The 14465-nt window shown below is 37.9% G+C and overlaps 1 protein-coding gene across 3 annotated transcripts in view; it reads left to right on the forward strand.

The window, feature by feature from the left end:
* The window catches only part of LOC149175415 (Fumarylacetoacetate (FAA) hydrolase family), a 310552-nt gene that overhangs the window by 62145 nt on the left and 233942 nt on the right, over positions 1-14465 (forward strand). For all 3 annotated transcript variants that reach the window (XM_089419673.1, XM_089419672.1, XM_089419671.1), the window contains one exon: positions 11416-11468. In XM_089419673.1, the coding sequence (XP_089275799.1) occupies positions 11416-11468 (53 nt within the window). The remainder of the gene's footprint in view (positions 1-11415; positions 11469-14465) is intronic.

A 14465-nucleotide genomic window follows, 5' to 3' on the forward strand; every position in this document is an offset into this window, starting at 1 on the left:
CCAAAAAATTGCGAGTGAGGTAGTTTCTTTAACGAATTTTTATCTTTTTTTGAAAAAATCGGGATTTTATCGAAAAAGTCAAGATAAAATTGAGAGTTTTTCCAAAACATCGTGAGTGAAGTAGTTTTTTTAATGACTTTTTAATTTTTTTAAAATTATGAATATTTTTGTATTTTTTTTAATTTTGCGGACTTTTTCAAAAACCTCCCATTTTTAACAACTTTTTCAAATTTTCGACCCTTGCCGATTTAATCCCGACTTTGACTTTTTACACATTGCTTTATATAGTGTTTGTGTGAGGTCAAATTCCCTATATGAGGCTGACTTGTCCTTCTTTGAGGTTGACTTGGTGGAGGAGACCTAAATGACTTATTTTATACAAAAATAAATTTCTTTCCCAATACATGAAGCCCAAGAAGGGTCTTTTACATTATGACATGGACAGGGACACTTGACATAAACCCTAGAAGCCTACAATGGAGGCTTTGACATAAGAACCATTGACCCAATCATGAAACCCAATCTTTAATAAGTCAATTTCTTTTATAATAAAATTCCTTTTTCTTTCTTTTGACAAATACATTACATCATGACTCAAATACAATTATGAAGACTGGCACTAGTTACATTTTTCAATAGATACGTCAAAATATGTTTACCTGCTATCCAGTGATAATGCCTTGGCTCCATCTGAAATTGACTAAGAACATTTACTGCAAAGCATATGTCAGGCCGAGTGTTCACGAGATACATTAAGGAGCCAATTAACTGTCGGTAACATGTAGGATCAACAGGACTTGATTATGAACTTCTTAACTTCTTCAAATTTGTGATCATCGGAGTTGTCATCGGTTTGCTGTCCATCATGCCAAACCTCTGTAATATTTTGATCACATATTTTCCTTGACCAAGGTAGATTTTCCCTGGTTTCTACCATACCTCAAATTCCAAGTAGTAATGCATAAGCCCAAGATCCTTCATGTCAAATTCGGTTGCCAACTGCTTCTTGCATTCTTGAATACGATGTTCTACATCTATAACAAGTAAGTCATCCACATATAATAATATGATCACAGGTTCATTCTTGTTAATTTTAGATAACAGTGGTATGTTGTATGCTTTAGCACATTTACTTCAATGTTCCTTATTAGCCTAATGACAATTTCCGATTATATTTAGTAGCAATCACCTTAACTTAAACACATTGACAGTAAATACAGATAGAACATAAAAACATGTGCAGAAGACAATCCAAGACGAGGAGACAAGATGTGGTAGATGCCAGGGAAAAACCCCAATGTGGGGAAACCATTTGATCAAATCTTTTTATTATTCTTCAATAGTTCAACATAGAGATAGAGTACAAATATCAAATTAACCTGCCCAAAACAATCCTGTCAAATTAGCAGTCAACTGCAGCCCTAACTAGAAAGTCAACGGTGGTCAAAGCAACTCCAAAATCTCCTTTAAGTAGCTCTGTCAACAATAGATAAATTCGGTCTTCCAAGAGGGTCAAAGTTAGCCTAAAAATAGTTCAGTCAACCTAGTCAAACACTGTTGTAATTTTTGTGGTCAAAGGTTGAAGTCAACGCTGATGTCAAACCAATCAAACTATCCCAATCACCTTGAAAACTGTGCCAATCAATGTGGCCTTCAAAAATCGAAATTCTGCCCAGTAGAACGAAGTCAACGCTGGTCAAAATCACCAAAGTCAACGTTGGTCAACGCTGTCTTGTTTCTTGAAATTTTTGGCCTCCAAAACAGTGCTGAAATTCATCCTCCTTTCACATGTGCAAAGAATGGAACATTGCCTCCAAGTTGTACGAACCAATCAAGAGAGAGAGAGAGGTGTGATGAGATGAGTGATGTTTAAATGAAGAGAGAGGTCACTCCTATTTATACACTTCGTTGAGGGTGAGGAGACACATCTATTTGGCTTATGAACCTACATTTGACTGAGGCCGACCTTGGCAATTTGTGCATGAGAGAGAATAAATTCAAAATTCCATTTCTGCTTGTCGGAATGTGATGATCTTTATATCAAAATTGGACTTCATCACTTCCCTGCTCTGCTCTGTTTTGTTGAACCATGAAGTAATAATGAAGAAGTGATAGAGAGTGAGTCATAAGATCATACCACTCTCCACTGACAAACGTCAGTACTTGATCCCAGATCAAGTTGTTGAACCAATGTTGCACGAAGCGGGAGCGAAGCGGAAGCGGAAGTGGGAGCGCGGAAGCGTCATTTTCCAAAAATCTAGGAAGCGAAGCGTCCGCTATATATATATATATTTTTATATTTTTTTGCATTTATACTCAAAACAAACATCCCAAATACCAAATTAATTGTAGAAGACATGAAAACATGCATATTTTTGCATAAATCAAGATAGATATGGCATCCATGATTCCATTGTAGTTACTAGTATGTACAACAATCATCTATATTCTAGCTATTACAAACATACATCAAATTTTTAAGCATATTATAAAACATAAAACATTTAAGCATATTATAAAACATAAAACATAGAGCATATTATGATTTATCTAGCAAGTGAGCAACTGTCAACATTTGTCATGTCCAAAATTCAAATAATAATGTTTACAAAATATGTCACTTGGTCACCGCCAAGCCAAAAAGGTTCAAAATTCAAATTCACAAGTCTACAAGTCTAATGAGTAATCTATGACAAAAAGTAGTAGATTGTGAATATATCTACTAATCTCTCCTCCTTCCACCACGAATAGAACGTGGTGGCGGGCCTCCACGTGGTGGCAATGAAGAAGATGGTGCCTCTGGAAGTCGTGGCACTGAAACTGATGAAGAAGAACCCCCTGCTGTTGGTGTTGAACCATGGAACCTAGGAACCAAGGGACCAGATGGGGGTGGGGGTGGTGGCATATCAACACGGTCATCATCATCCTAGAATCGCTCAAAAAATTCATGCAAAAAAAAACACTAGTTAACAAAAAAATTAAAAACATGAATTAGAGAAATGCTTTATAAGGGAAAATTGGAAAATTAATACCACAATGGACATACCTGGAAAAGAGCATCCTCTAATTGCTCTAGTCGCAACACTCCATCCTCCAAATTGGGCTCCTCTGGATTCTTGTCCCAAATCAACAAGTCTTTATTAGACTTTGCATCTTCACAGTAATGGGACAACAATCACAAGTTGTAATGAACATAAACCAAGCTCTCTGCCCGGTCTAAACTCAACCTGTTCCTTTTAACACTGTGGATGAAAGAATAAGAGCTCCAACACCTCTCTGTAGAAGAAGTGTTTACCACCTGTGATAGCACCCGCAATGCCAAACTCTGTAGAAGTGGAGTACCCCCTCCATGCATGTTCCACCACTCAAGAGCAGAAAAAGTCTCTCGATCTTTAATTGCATGCATGCTCCCAAATGGACCAGTGTTGAGCGTATAGTTGCTCACCTCTCTCCGTACCAATGCAGCCTCCTCCTCATCAGGGATTAATTTACTCAATGCAGCCATATATTTTTCGTGAACCTCTTTATCTTGGTGTGGTTTTCTCCTGCTTCCCCCCCCAGGTGCTGGTGTTGAAAGCCATGATGGATGATAGTATTTAGGTGTCAAAACATATGCTAATGCATGCAATGGAATATTTAGCATTTCCCATCGGTTTTGCACCTCTATACGAATATAATTGTACAAGGTGGTATCTCTAGGCTCAACAATGTCTTTAATCTGCCCCAACATGCTATCCATTTGCTCATACACCTCCCCAATTACTGGTCGATCTGAATCTGCAAACTTGATCATGTAATAAATTGGTTTGGTGAATTGCAAAACATATTTAACCTGTGACCAAAAGTAACTGTCAAGAACAGTGTCCTTGACTGCATTAGCACCATCTGTGTCAGTGTTAATTTCATCCCATGTTTCAGCACACACCAGATTAGTTAAAGCTTGTCTCACCCTCACTAGCCGCCTAAAGGTGAGGTAATAACTAGCAAATCTTGTCTTTGCAATTTTAAGCAATTGCAACTTGGAGTAAGTGCCATAGAAGTAGTTTACCCTTGTATGCCCTGTGATGAATTTAATGAGCTGCTTCCCTTTCCTGTAAACCTCAGCAATCCACCCACAATCTTTGTGTTTCACAATATCATGCATCAAAAGGTTCAATGTGTGAACCAGGCACCCAGACCAAAAGATGTGTGGATGAGTACGCTCAATAATTTTTCCTGCTGCCTTACAATTTGCTGCATTATCTGTGATCACTTGAACCACATTATTCGGACCAACATCTTTGATTGATTTCAATAGGAGATCTGCAATGTTTTGTGCAGATGCAGTGATGGAGGAGGAGTCATGACATGCAATAAATACTGCACCACTAGAAGAAACACCAAGAACATTTATCAAATGTTGGTTTCTAATATTTGTCCACCCATCTGATACAATGGATACCCCGGAATCTACCCACTCATTTGTAAAACGTGTCAAAGCTCTTTGAACCTTAGCTTTTTCTCTTTCTAATAACACTGTTCTAGCTTTCTCATAGTTGGGGGCCTTGTATCCTTTTGGGGCTTCATTGATGGCCTTTACCATTTCATGCCAATAGGGAGAGCGAAGCACATTGAATGGTACACCGCAAGCACAAAGAAAACGGACTATCTTTCCATCCACATCATCCCTCCCAGCAACATTAAGGAAATCCCCTATTGTTCTTCTACCTCCAGAGCTTGCAGAAGTACCATGAGGAGATGAGCAACTACCAAATTTAGAGGTTGCACTTGATTCAGAATGAGTTTTTTGTTTCTTGTTTTTTTGTTGTGCAGCCATCTCTATTTGGATGTATTTTCTTCTTTCTTCAGTTGAAATGTTTGGGCAAATTTGTACCCCCACAGAACCCTTTTTTTCATCACTGTCCAACACCCCACAAAGATGCCTCCTCAGACGGGTATATGAACCACAATATGGTTTTCCTCCATGACAACCATGAGGGCACACAAATTTGTAAGATCCACCACCCTTTCCCCCATCAAGTTTGGTCACATAGTTCCACAAGGGTGTTGATGTAGCTTTCCCATCTTGTGGTTCAGTGTCCCCTTCAAGTTCATCCCCTTCCTCTTCAAACCCTTCCTCCTCATCATACATTGGGTCACTACTATTAGGACCATCACCAATGTCCTCTTCTGTTTCTTCCCTTCTATTCCTCACCCTTGCCATCATTAAAACCAAGAGTGGAATGATACATAGAAGCCAAAAGAACACCATCTTGGAATATGGATATAGGTGGTGGACAACCTGTAAATAAAGGAGCAAGTAGAAACAATGGGAAAGAGTAGGAGAGGGAGGAGAAAAATACAAAAAAATTGTCACAAAAAATAAGGGAGTTTGGGGTTTGAACTTACCTCTTTAGCTCTTGTAGATGAAGTCCTCCAAGCTCTTGCTCCAAGCTCCTCCTCCTTCTCCTTGCTCTTCCTTCTTCACTCCTCCAAGCTCTCCTCTCTTCTCCTCTCTTCTCTTCTCCTCTCCTCTCTTCTCTTCTCCAACTCTCATAAACTCAAAGTGAGAAAATGAGGAATGAATGGGGGCTTTATTCTTTTCATTCCTCACATTAACCTCACTCTAACCTCACCCTAACCCACCCCCTCAATGCTAACTTAAGTTAACTTTAAAAAAAAATTAAAAAAAATGATGTTTTTTTACCTTGGGCGTGCGGTTTTGGAGGAAGCGCTCCGAAGCGCTGCGTGAAGCGCTCCGAAGCGCTGCGTGAAGCGCACGCTTCCGGGCCCGAAGCGCTGCGTGAAGCGCACGCTTCCGGGCCCGAAGCGTGGCGCTTCGGAGGCCCGAAGCGCCATCCGAAGCGCGCTTCGGGGCCCACGCTTCCTAATTTCCAGGAAGCGCTTTAAAAATGCTGAATCGCGCTTCGCCATTTTCGGAAGCGCGCTTCCGGGGGCGCTTCCAGAACGCTTCCGTACGGAGCGCGCTTCGGGCCTAGGATCCGGGGGGGGGGGCGCTTCCTGCAACACTGTGTTGAACACCATGCATCCTAGTCATAGGGAGTACGATAGTACACGATGCGTCCATCGGTAGTGCTAGGTCCTTAACCATCTTTTCCCCACACATTGGCCAGATGAGAGGTACTTCCCATGAGTCTCGGACTCCATGGGTAGGATGTGTGTTGGGGCGTTGATAGAAGAAGGTGAACCACTCATCCCGCTCATATGCCATAGGAGAAGGTGAACCACTCATCCTATGCATATGTCAATTGTAGGGGAAAGTGAACCACTCACTCTACACACATTTCAACCATAATGGAGTATCACAGGGGAAGGTGAACCACTCACCCTATGGTCGCTCATAGCTCCAAGAAGTACCCCAAGCCCCCAGGAGCTCCCAAAGCTCTGTGTCCAACTCATACGGGACCCTCATAGGAGGGTCGTTCCTCGAATTCAAGTCTCTCTCAGAAAGTTAAGAATTTGACCTTCCCCAAAGGCTTCATGAAAATGTCTGCGACCTGCTCATCTATTCTAATGTGTTGGAGCCTTATTGCTACTCGTTGTATCATATCCCGGATAAAGTGGTACCTGATATTAATGTGCTTGGAGGGGTTGTGGAACACAGGATTCTCTGATAGGCGAATCCCACTCTGGTTGTCGTAGAGGATCACGGTGGTATCCAACACGTGCTCAAATAGCTCACTAAAGAGCTTCCTCAATCAAACAGCTTCACAACAGGCCATACTTGCAGCAATGTATTTGGCCTCGACGATGCTTAGTGCAATTGATTTATGCTTCCTTCTCATCCAAGATATAGAAGCAGACCCCAAAGAAAAGCAACACCTAGACGTGCTCTTATGATCCACCACACTGCCTGCCTAGTCAACATCTGAATATCCATGTAGCTTCAAGTTTCTGACAGTGTATCTCAATCCATAGTGGATTGTGCCCCGAAGATGTCTCAAGAGATTCTTAGCAACAATCCAATGAATGTGATGAGGCTCGACCATATATTGACTCAACGTGTTCACAACGAAGCATATGTCAGGACAGGAGTTGACCAAGAACATCAGTGCACCACAAGTTGACGATACTCGGGAGGGTTCGCTAATCCAGGCCCAACAATACTTCCACATAGCTTCTTAATGTTGAGTTCCATCGGAGTAGTCACGGACTTGCAATCCACCATCCCACATCTCTCAAGTAGCTTCACAATGTATTTTCCTTGAGAAAGGAAAATCTCACCTGACTTTTGCTAGACCTCCAGACCTAGGAAGTAATGCATCAGTCCTAGGTCCTTCATCTTGAATTCGGAAGCCAACTCCCTCTTGCATTGATGAATGAGAGGGTCATCACCTGTCAGAAAGAGATCATCCACATAAAGGACTAGAATGAGAGGCTTGTCCTTTTCAACCTTGAAGTATAGGTCAGGGTCAACATTGCTCCTTGTAAATCCCAGCTTCATAAGATAGCTATCAATCCTCTCATACTAAGCCGTAGGGGCTTGCTTCAACCCATAAAGGGCTTTCTTCAACCTGCATACATGTGTCTCACAATCTTGAACTTCAAACCCCTCAGGTTGTTCCACATAGACTTCCTCCTTAAGCGAACCATGTAAGAAGGCAATTTTGACATCCATTTGGTGTAGGTTCCATCCTTGCGAGGCAGCAAGGGCTATGATCGAATGGATGGTGGTATATCGGGCAACCGGTGCAAATATCTCATCATAGTCTACTCCTTCCTTTTGAGAGAAGCCTCGAGCAACAAATCTGGCCTTGAACTTCTCAACACTCCCATCAACTCCATGTTTGATCTTATAGAGCCATTTGAAGTGACCACTGACTTATCCTTAGGTCTAGGAACCACATCCCTGACATCATTCTTCATGATCGATTCATACTTCTCGTTCATCGCATCCTTCCAAACTTGGTGTTTCACGACTTCTTCGAATGTGCAAGGCTCAGATTCTACAATGGTTCTCATGGCAGCTAAGTACCCTTGGTACCTATTTAGCTTCTTGCTTTCATAAAATGCCCCCCTCGGTGCAATATGTTTCTCAGCATCCTCAAGAGTATCTTTGAGCCACAAAGGTCTTTTTCTTGAAGTAGTGAGCTCACTAGTAGGTGGATTAATGGGATCCATCGGACCTTCCACATTGGGCGTCGATTCATCAGATGGAGGTTCATCCTGCGTTTCTGCATCAACATCATCATTGTCCTTCCTAGGGATAGGAAGATCTTAGATCTTTCTAAGAGCGGAATCTTCATCGAAAGTGACATCATGACTTAATTCCACTTCCCTTTGACCAGCCACATAGATTCTATATGCCTTTGAAGTTTCACTGTATCCCACAAACGTTCCTTTCTTCCCAGATGCATCTTGTTTGTTTCTTTTCTCTTTCGACACATGAAAATATACAGGACAACCAAAAATTCTGAAATGAGAAACATCAAGTTTCTTATTGGTAAAAACTTGTTCAGGTGTCTTGAAGTCCAAAGCTTGACATGGGTATTTGTTTTGGACATACACAACGGTGTTGGCAGTTTCTCCCCATAAGAACTTCGAAAGACCTTGATCATGAAGCATAGCATGGGTGGCTTCTATGATAGTATGATTCTTCCTTTCGGCAACACCATTTTGTTCAGGAGTATATGCAGTAGTGGTCTCTCTCTTAATGCCAACTTCTATACAACAGTCTTTGAATTCATTCGGTCCCATTATCGATCCTCAATATTTTGATTTTTCCCCATTTGATTCTCGACCAAGGTTTTGAAAGAGTGGAACCATTTGAATACTTCATCCTTCTTCTTTAAGAAATATATCTATGTTTTGCGAGAGAAGTATCCACAAAAATAGCATAGTACAAATATACACCCAAAGATGTCACGGGAAACATACCTGATAGATCAGAATGGACCAATTGAAGAATATCGGTGGTTTGAGTTTCACTTGAGTCTATAGTCGAAGTAACTGAAATTTTAAATTATCTCTAAGTTTGACTGTAGAAAAAAATAAATATTTTCTGGATTGGAGTTATTTAAGAAAATCATTGCTTGGAAGTATTTATTTGATTAGCATTTAAACTTCATGGTTTTTCTTGGTAATTAATTTTCGAAATTTGAGTGGTTAATCCTTTTGCATGCTAAGTTTCATGATCATTGGCATTGGATTTCAAATATTTTTAATTGTTCTAAGTGTGGGTTTATTTACTTGAATTACTGGATATTTCTTGCATATTTAATTTTGAGAATTTTTCAAGTAATTGTTGAATACTCTATTGTGGACTTGTGGAAAATTGTATATCTTTCAGTTCTTGAGTATTTTGAGCATTTATATAATTGGCATTATCTTGAGGGTGATCTTGAAGAATTGTGAAGAAGTTTTTGTTCTCTTTGAGCTATAATTGCATTGGAAAGAATCTAGATAAATAAAGTGATAAGCTTGTGATTTGATTTCTGTGATATTTTAAGCATTGTTGAGATGAGTGTTTTAAGAAGTTTATCTCTCAGTCACTATTTTGTTAAGCGATTATTTATTTTGGCAATTAAGCCTTTGGCATATAACTCATAAATAAATTGTGATATAAGCGCTTTCAATCCTTGATCTAGCTTCATCTCGCTCCATCTTCTAATTATCTCGTGCACTTGCATATTAAGTTGGTTTTGCATATTAAAATTTATTTCCAAGCATAAGCTTGGGCAATAGAAAGATAGGTACCCATCCATCTTTGCTTCAGAAGCCTGTTGCTCGTAGTATTTAAAACAATGATCTTGCATTCGTCAGAGCCACAATTTTCTGTAGCATCAGAGGCACTGGGTATGTTAGATTTTTTAGGAGAGGTATCATTAATCACACCTTAATGCGCTTCACCTTATCTTCTCTCTGCCACTTACTACAAAATCAGGCTCAAGATAGAAAGGATCGAAGGGTTAAAACTTAGATAGACATTTTGATTTAACTAAAATTAACTAAGATTCCTGCATCTCACATTAGTTTTAGGATCTGCATTTCATATAAGATAGTTATTCATCCAAAGTTTAAACAACAGTTGCTCATCAATTACTTGGTCCTAAATTTGCTAGCAAGATAGTTGACTCCATAAGGCACTAGTATCAATCGTCTAAATCTAATTTAATCCTTTAAAATCTTGTTTAATCTTAGATGAGTACTTGGTCGCTTAACTGTGTCTCCCGGATTAGTTGGTTCCCAATTAGTCCTTCTTCCATCCATTTCCATAGGGTCTACCCCCCTTAGTCTTCTAATGGGAGACAACATAAACAGACAGATTGGGGATCAGGGTGACAACCCCCGATCTGAGCCGTTGTCCCGGTACCTAGACATTCTGTGCAACAAGAAATAGTATTGTAAAATGTTGGGAAAACTGATCCATCACAGTCTTGTTGGGGCATAGAGTGGTGTATACACATCTTTTTTTTAAACGCTACTTGTAGTAATTTACGACCCAAGGGGTTAGCTCAATTGGTTATCACCAATGTTGTTGGGAATTAGGCTAGTTCTGTGCTGGTAGGTGCCTGGTTCGAATCCTCCTAGGTGAGGCATACAAGTCTACATTGACTGGTTTACTAGGGATGGCATCTACAAGTGTGTGGAAGCATCCCTTGAGTTTTCCTATGAGGTTTTCCTTGGAAAAAATACTTACAGTTGCCTGTTTGGCTATGTTGCTGTGCTAGGAGGGGCGTTTCTATGTTGTCAAAATCACCTAGGACATACACTTGGTGTCATCTGCGCCCACTTAGGGTGTTTTGAACGCTGGGCTCTTCATTAATACAAGCACCTAACTGCTTTCTACTAGGCCATGATCTGATGGGTGCGTTATATACATTTGTGGCATATTATAGGTGGACAAAGGTATGGTGGAACTGGAAGAAATGGTTGCCATGTCTTGCCTAAAGGCGGTTATTTGTATGAATAACATAGTCAGCCTCATTGCGGTAAGGCTCTGAATGATGGGTAGGTTACTGACTGCCCGCTAATCGAATACTTTACTCACTCTCTGGATATATATCATCACTCTTACTCCGAATTATAAGTAATATAACTCCCATATTTTTTAATAGAGGAAAAACTGTGTATGAGTCAAACTACAAAATCTATTCACTAATGTCAAGATTTGTCAAATATAGATATTATAGTTAGAACTTAGTATACATGCACTGATTGCCTTATCATGACTTAAACAAACACACAGTAACATTATAGAACACATGTAGTTCTTGGTGAACAAATATGTCTAAAACGTCTTTAGTTAATGTTTGTGTTCAATTTTTAAAATGTGGTGTATGTTGTGGATTCTTTTTGTGATGGAGTTTATGGTAAATATTTCTTTTAAACATTTATGGTGAATTATCAAATGAATCTCATTTTGAAATCTTTTTATGATCCATTTTGTGCTGAAACTTGATTGCATTTTCCCAGGCTATGCGCTTGCCTTAGATATGACTGCAAGGGATATTCAAAGTACTGCCAAGGTGTTTCCTCTAACCTTAATTTTTTTTATCATTTTTAAATGGTTACATACTTCAAGAAAATGCATATTTTGTTCCGAGATTGAAAACTTGAAACGAATATTTTTTTAGTTAAATAACAGAAACATCACGTTTATTAGATTTTTGGGCTGGCTACTTGCTAGAGGCTGAAGGTTTTGAACTGAACTCTGTAAAATTGACTGAAACAAATGTCCTGAATTAAGTCAAGCTGCATATAAAGGTATTGCTTTGTGAAGTCTCAATGAAATGCAATGAAAAGATAACCATGGTTTATGCTTACCTGTATCGAGGATAAACTTTCATCTCTTTGAAATTCCTTTAAGATAAATTGGTTTGATCTGCCCATGTTTTCAACTTCTAGTTAGACATCTTGGAAATATTTCTGTGCTTGTTCTTGAACAATTCGTATAAAGAATAATAAATCTTTTTATCCGAAGGAAAAGATCTCCATTTTTATTAGGATATAAAAAATGCATAGTCAGATGCCTGTGGCATTCAGGAGTGCTTTTAATCTTCTTTCGTGAGTCGTGAAATTCCTATGTCCAAGCTATTTTGATTCTTCACACAAAAGGCTGAAGTTTGTATCTTGTCAGTTATATCTGTATAATCTTCAAAAAACAAAAATGACATTCAAAATATTTCATCAGCTATTCATCCTGAGATCTGGAAAATTCCAATACAGGAAAGTGAAATAGAGCCTGAAGAAAGTGATTGCTAGGTCCAGGGTTCATGGTTATATTCAACTGCATGACCATTCTGGATTTTAGTAATGACCTGGGTTCCTCATTCCAGCCCAACTCCAGCTTTTGAAAGCCCATATGCAAGTCTGTTTCTATCCCTGTAAATATGCAACAGAAATGTATGTGAAAAAGATACGAGTAGATTGAGAACATCATATAATGGACATATGCAAAATTCCTGAGAACAACATCTTTGTGCATCCATTGAATAACTAGCATTGAGTCACCATAAATTTGTAGTTGGGTTACACCCAGCTCTTGTGCTAGCTTCAAGACCAGCTTTAGAGCCATCGGTTTACAGAAGTTTGTTACGAATAAAGTATATATAAATAATATAAATATAAGTAATGAGGATAATTGTAATAATGATTAGTTAATTAGTAATTAGGTTGTAGAGGCATGTCTAAATGGGACATGACTCTCCATGAAGAGGCACCTGCCTAATATATAAGCATGCCCCTCACTCTCATTGTATCATCATCTTATTCATACTTTATAATATATATTCTTGAATCTCAATGGAGATCTTTATATTCCAAGTCTTCTAGAGTATTTAACCAAAGAAAGAATTTTGTTCACTTCATTTGGTATCAGAGCAGTTCAATCCTCTGGCCGCTCACCCGTTGCATAGAGCCGTGTTCTTTGATCACCGACCCTTAGTCATCAATTTTCGTCAACCTTGTGGCCGTCATAATTCAAGCGTTTCACTACAAGTTTGGGAGATTCTCCATTTTCACTGTCGGGCCTTGGCCATTTAAGAAAAAATAAAAAATAAAAAAATGAAAAAATATTAAAAAATAAATAAAAAAATTATATAAAACAAAAAAAAAAAGAAAAATTCAAATACGAAAAGAAAGAAATTTTAAAAAAAAGAAGACCATTGTATTAAAAAAATCAAAATAAAAAGTTATATTATAAAAAAATCATATTAAAAAAAATTATTATATAAAAAAAATATAAAAAGAAAAAATATTATTTAAAAAAATTAAAAAAGGGGTTATAAACATAAAAAATGTCAAAGGTAAAAAGAAAAAGAAAAAGAAAATATATATATATATATATATATATATATATAGTAATAAAAATTAAAACAGGAAACTGGCACAAGATCTGAAACGTACCTTTTATTAATAATTTTGCTGCCAGGAGCATTCATACAACCACCGAGTCATATTCTGCATTACTGTACAACGTCATACTAAAAATTCGTTAGCCATACAACTAGCATACAATGCCATAGTAAAATCTGTATATGAATTATTCATACAAGTAAAGCAAATTCCTGTAGTGAAACAGAGATATGATCATATGACACTTTTTGTGCATTGTTGATTTCATCAGCACCACACTGTGAACTGATTTCATCAGCATCGCACTGTGAACCAATACATCTGTGAGTCGTGAGAATGGCCCTAATTTTCAGTGTTCTGTCACGATTTATGTTGAGTCATATCTGTGGTCTTTGATTTATTTGTTATTTTTATTAGAAGTGGAGGTCTCCGTTGGGACTCACGAAACAATACAGTGCTTGACAAGGGATTCAGTTGGATTAAAAGTCTAATTTTTTATAGGTTAAAGAATAAAACAAATTAGTCATCATATCAACAATTCTTTAGGGAATATAATCTACTCCTATTTCAATAAAACAAATTGCATAAATAAATAGACATTATATGCTGAGATAAAGAAAAGCGGAGATTATAAGTTGAACCGTTACAAGTATAGAATTATAAAGGTGAAAAAGTGAGGAAGTGGAAAATACTATATTTTAATAAAGTCTTATTGAAAATATGAAAGTGTCTAAAAAAAAGTGCGAGGAAGTGAATATAAAGTATTTTTTCTTAAAAAAGGGGAGCAGTTATAAAAAGGTATTATAAAAATTGGAAAATTTGTGAAGGTATTTATAAAAGTAAAAGAAAAAAATTATACTCCTAAAAAGTACATAAAGGGGTATACTTTGTGATTAAGGAGAAGATTCATAAAGGGAGAGAGGTTATATTTTAGAAATATATATAGTTTAGAGTCTAGACTAAGTGGGTTAGAAAAACTAGGATAATTTTTGAATAAAGTGAGGAAATTATAAGGAAAAAAACCCAATTATTGACTAATACAAATAGAGTCAATCTCTATAAAAAATGGCATCTAATTTGGAATTGAAGGAAGGAAGATTTCCGAAAACTTCACGTAATTATGCTTCAGTGCTATTTAGAATTAAAGGGTCCATTGCGAGAAAAGATGT

The sequence above is a fragment of the Pinus tabuliformis genome, chromosome 4_1, assembly GCF_031772625.1.
Source record: "Pinus tabuliformis cultivar Carrire ecotype Pingquan chromosome 4_1, CPIR1, whole genome shotgun sequence".
NCBI classification, from domain to species: Eukaryota; Viridiplantae; Streptophyta; class Pinopsida; order Pinales; family Pinaceae; genus Pinus; species Pinus tabuliformis.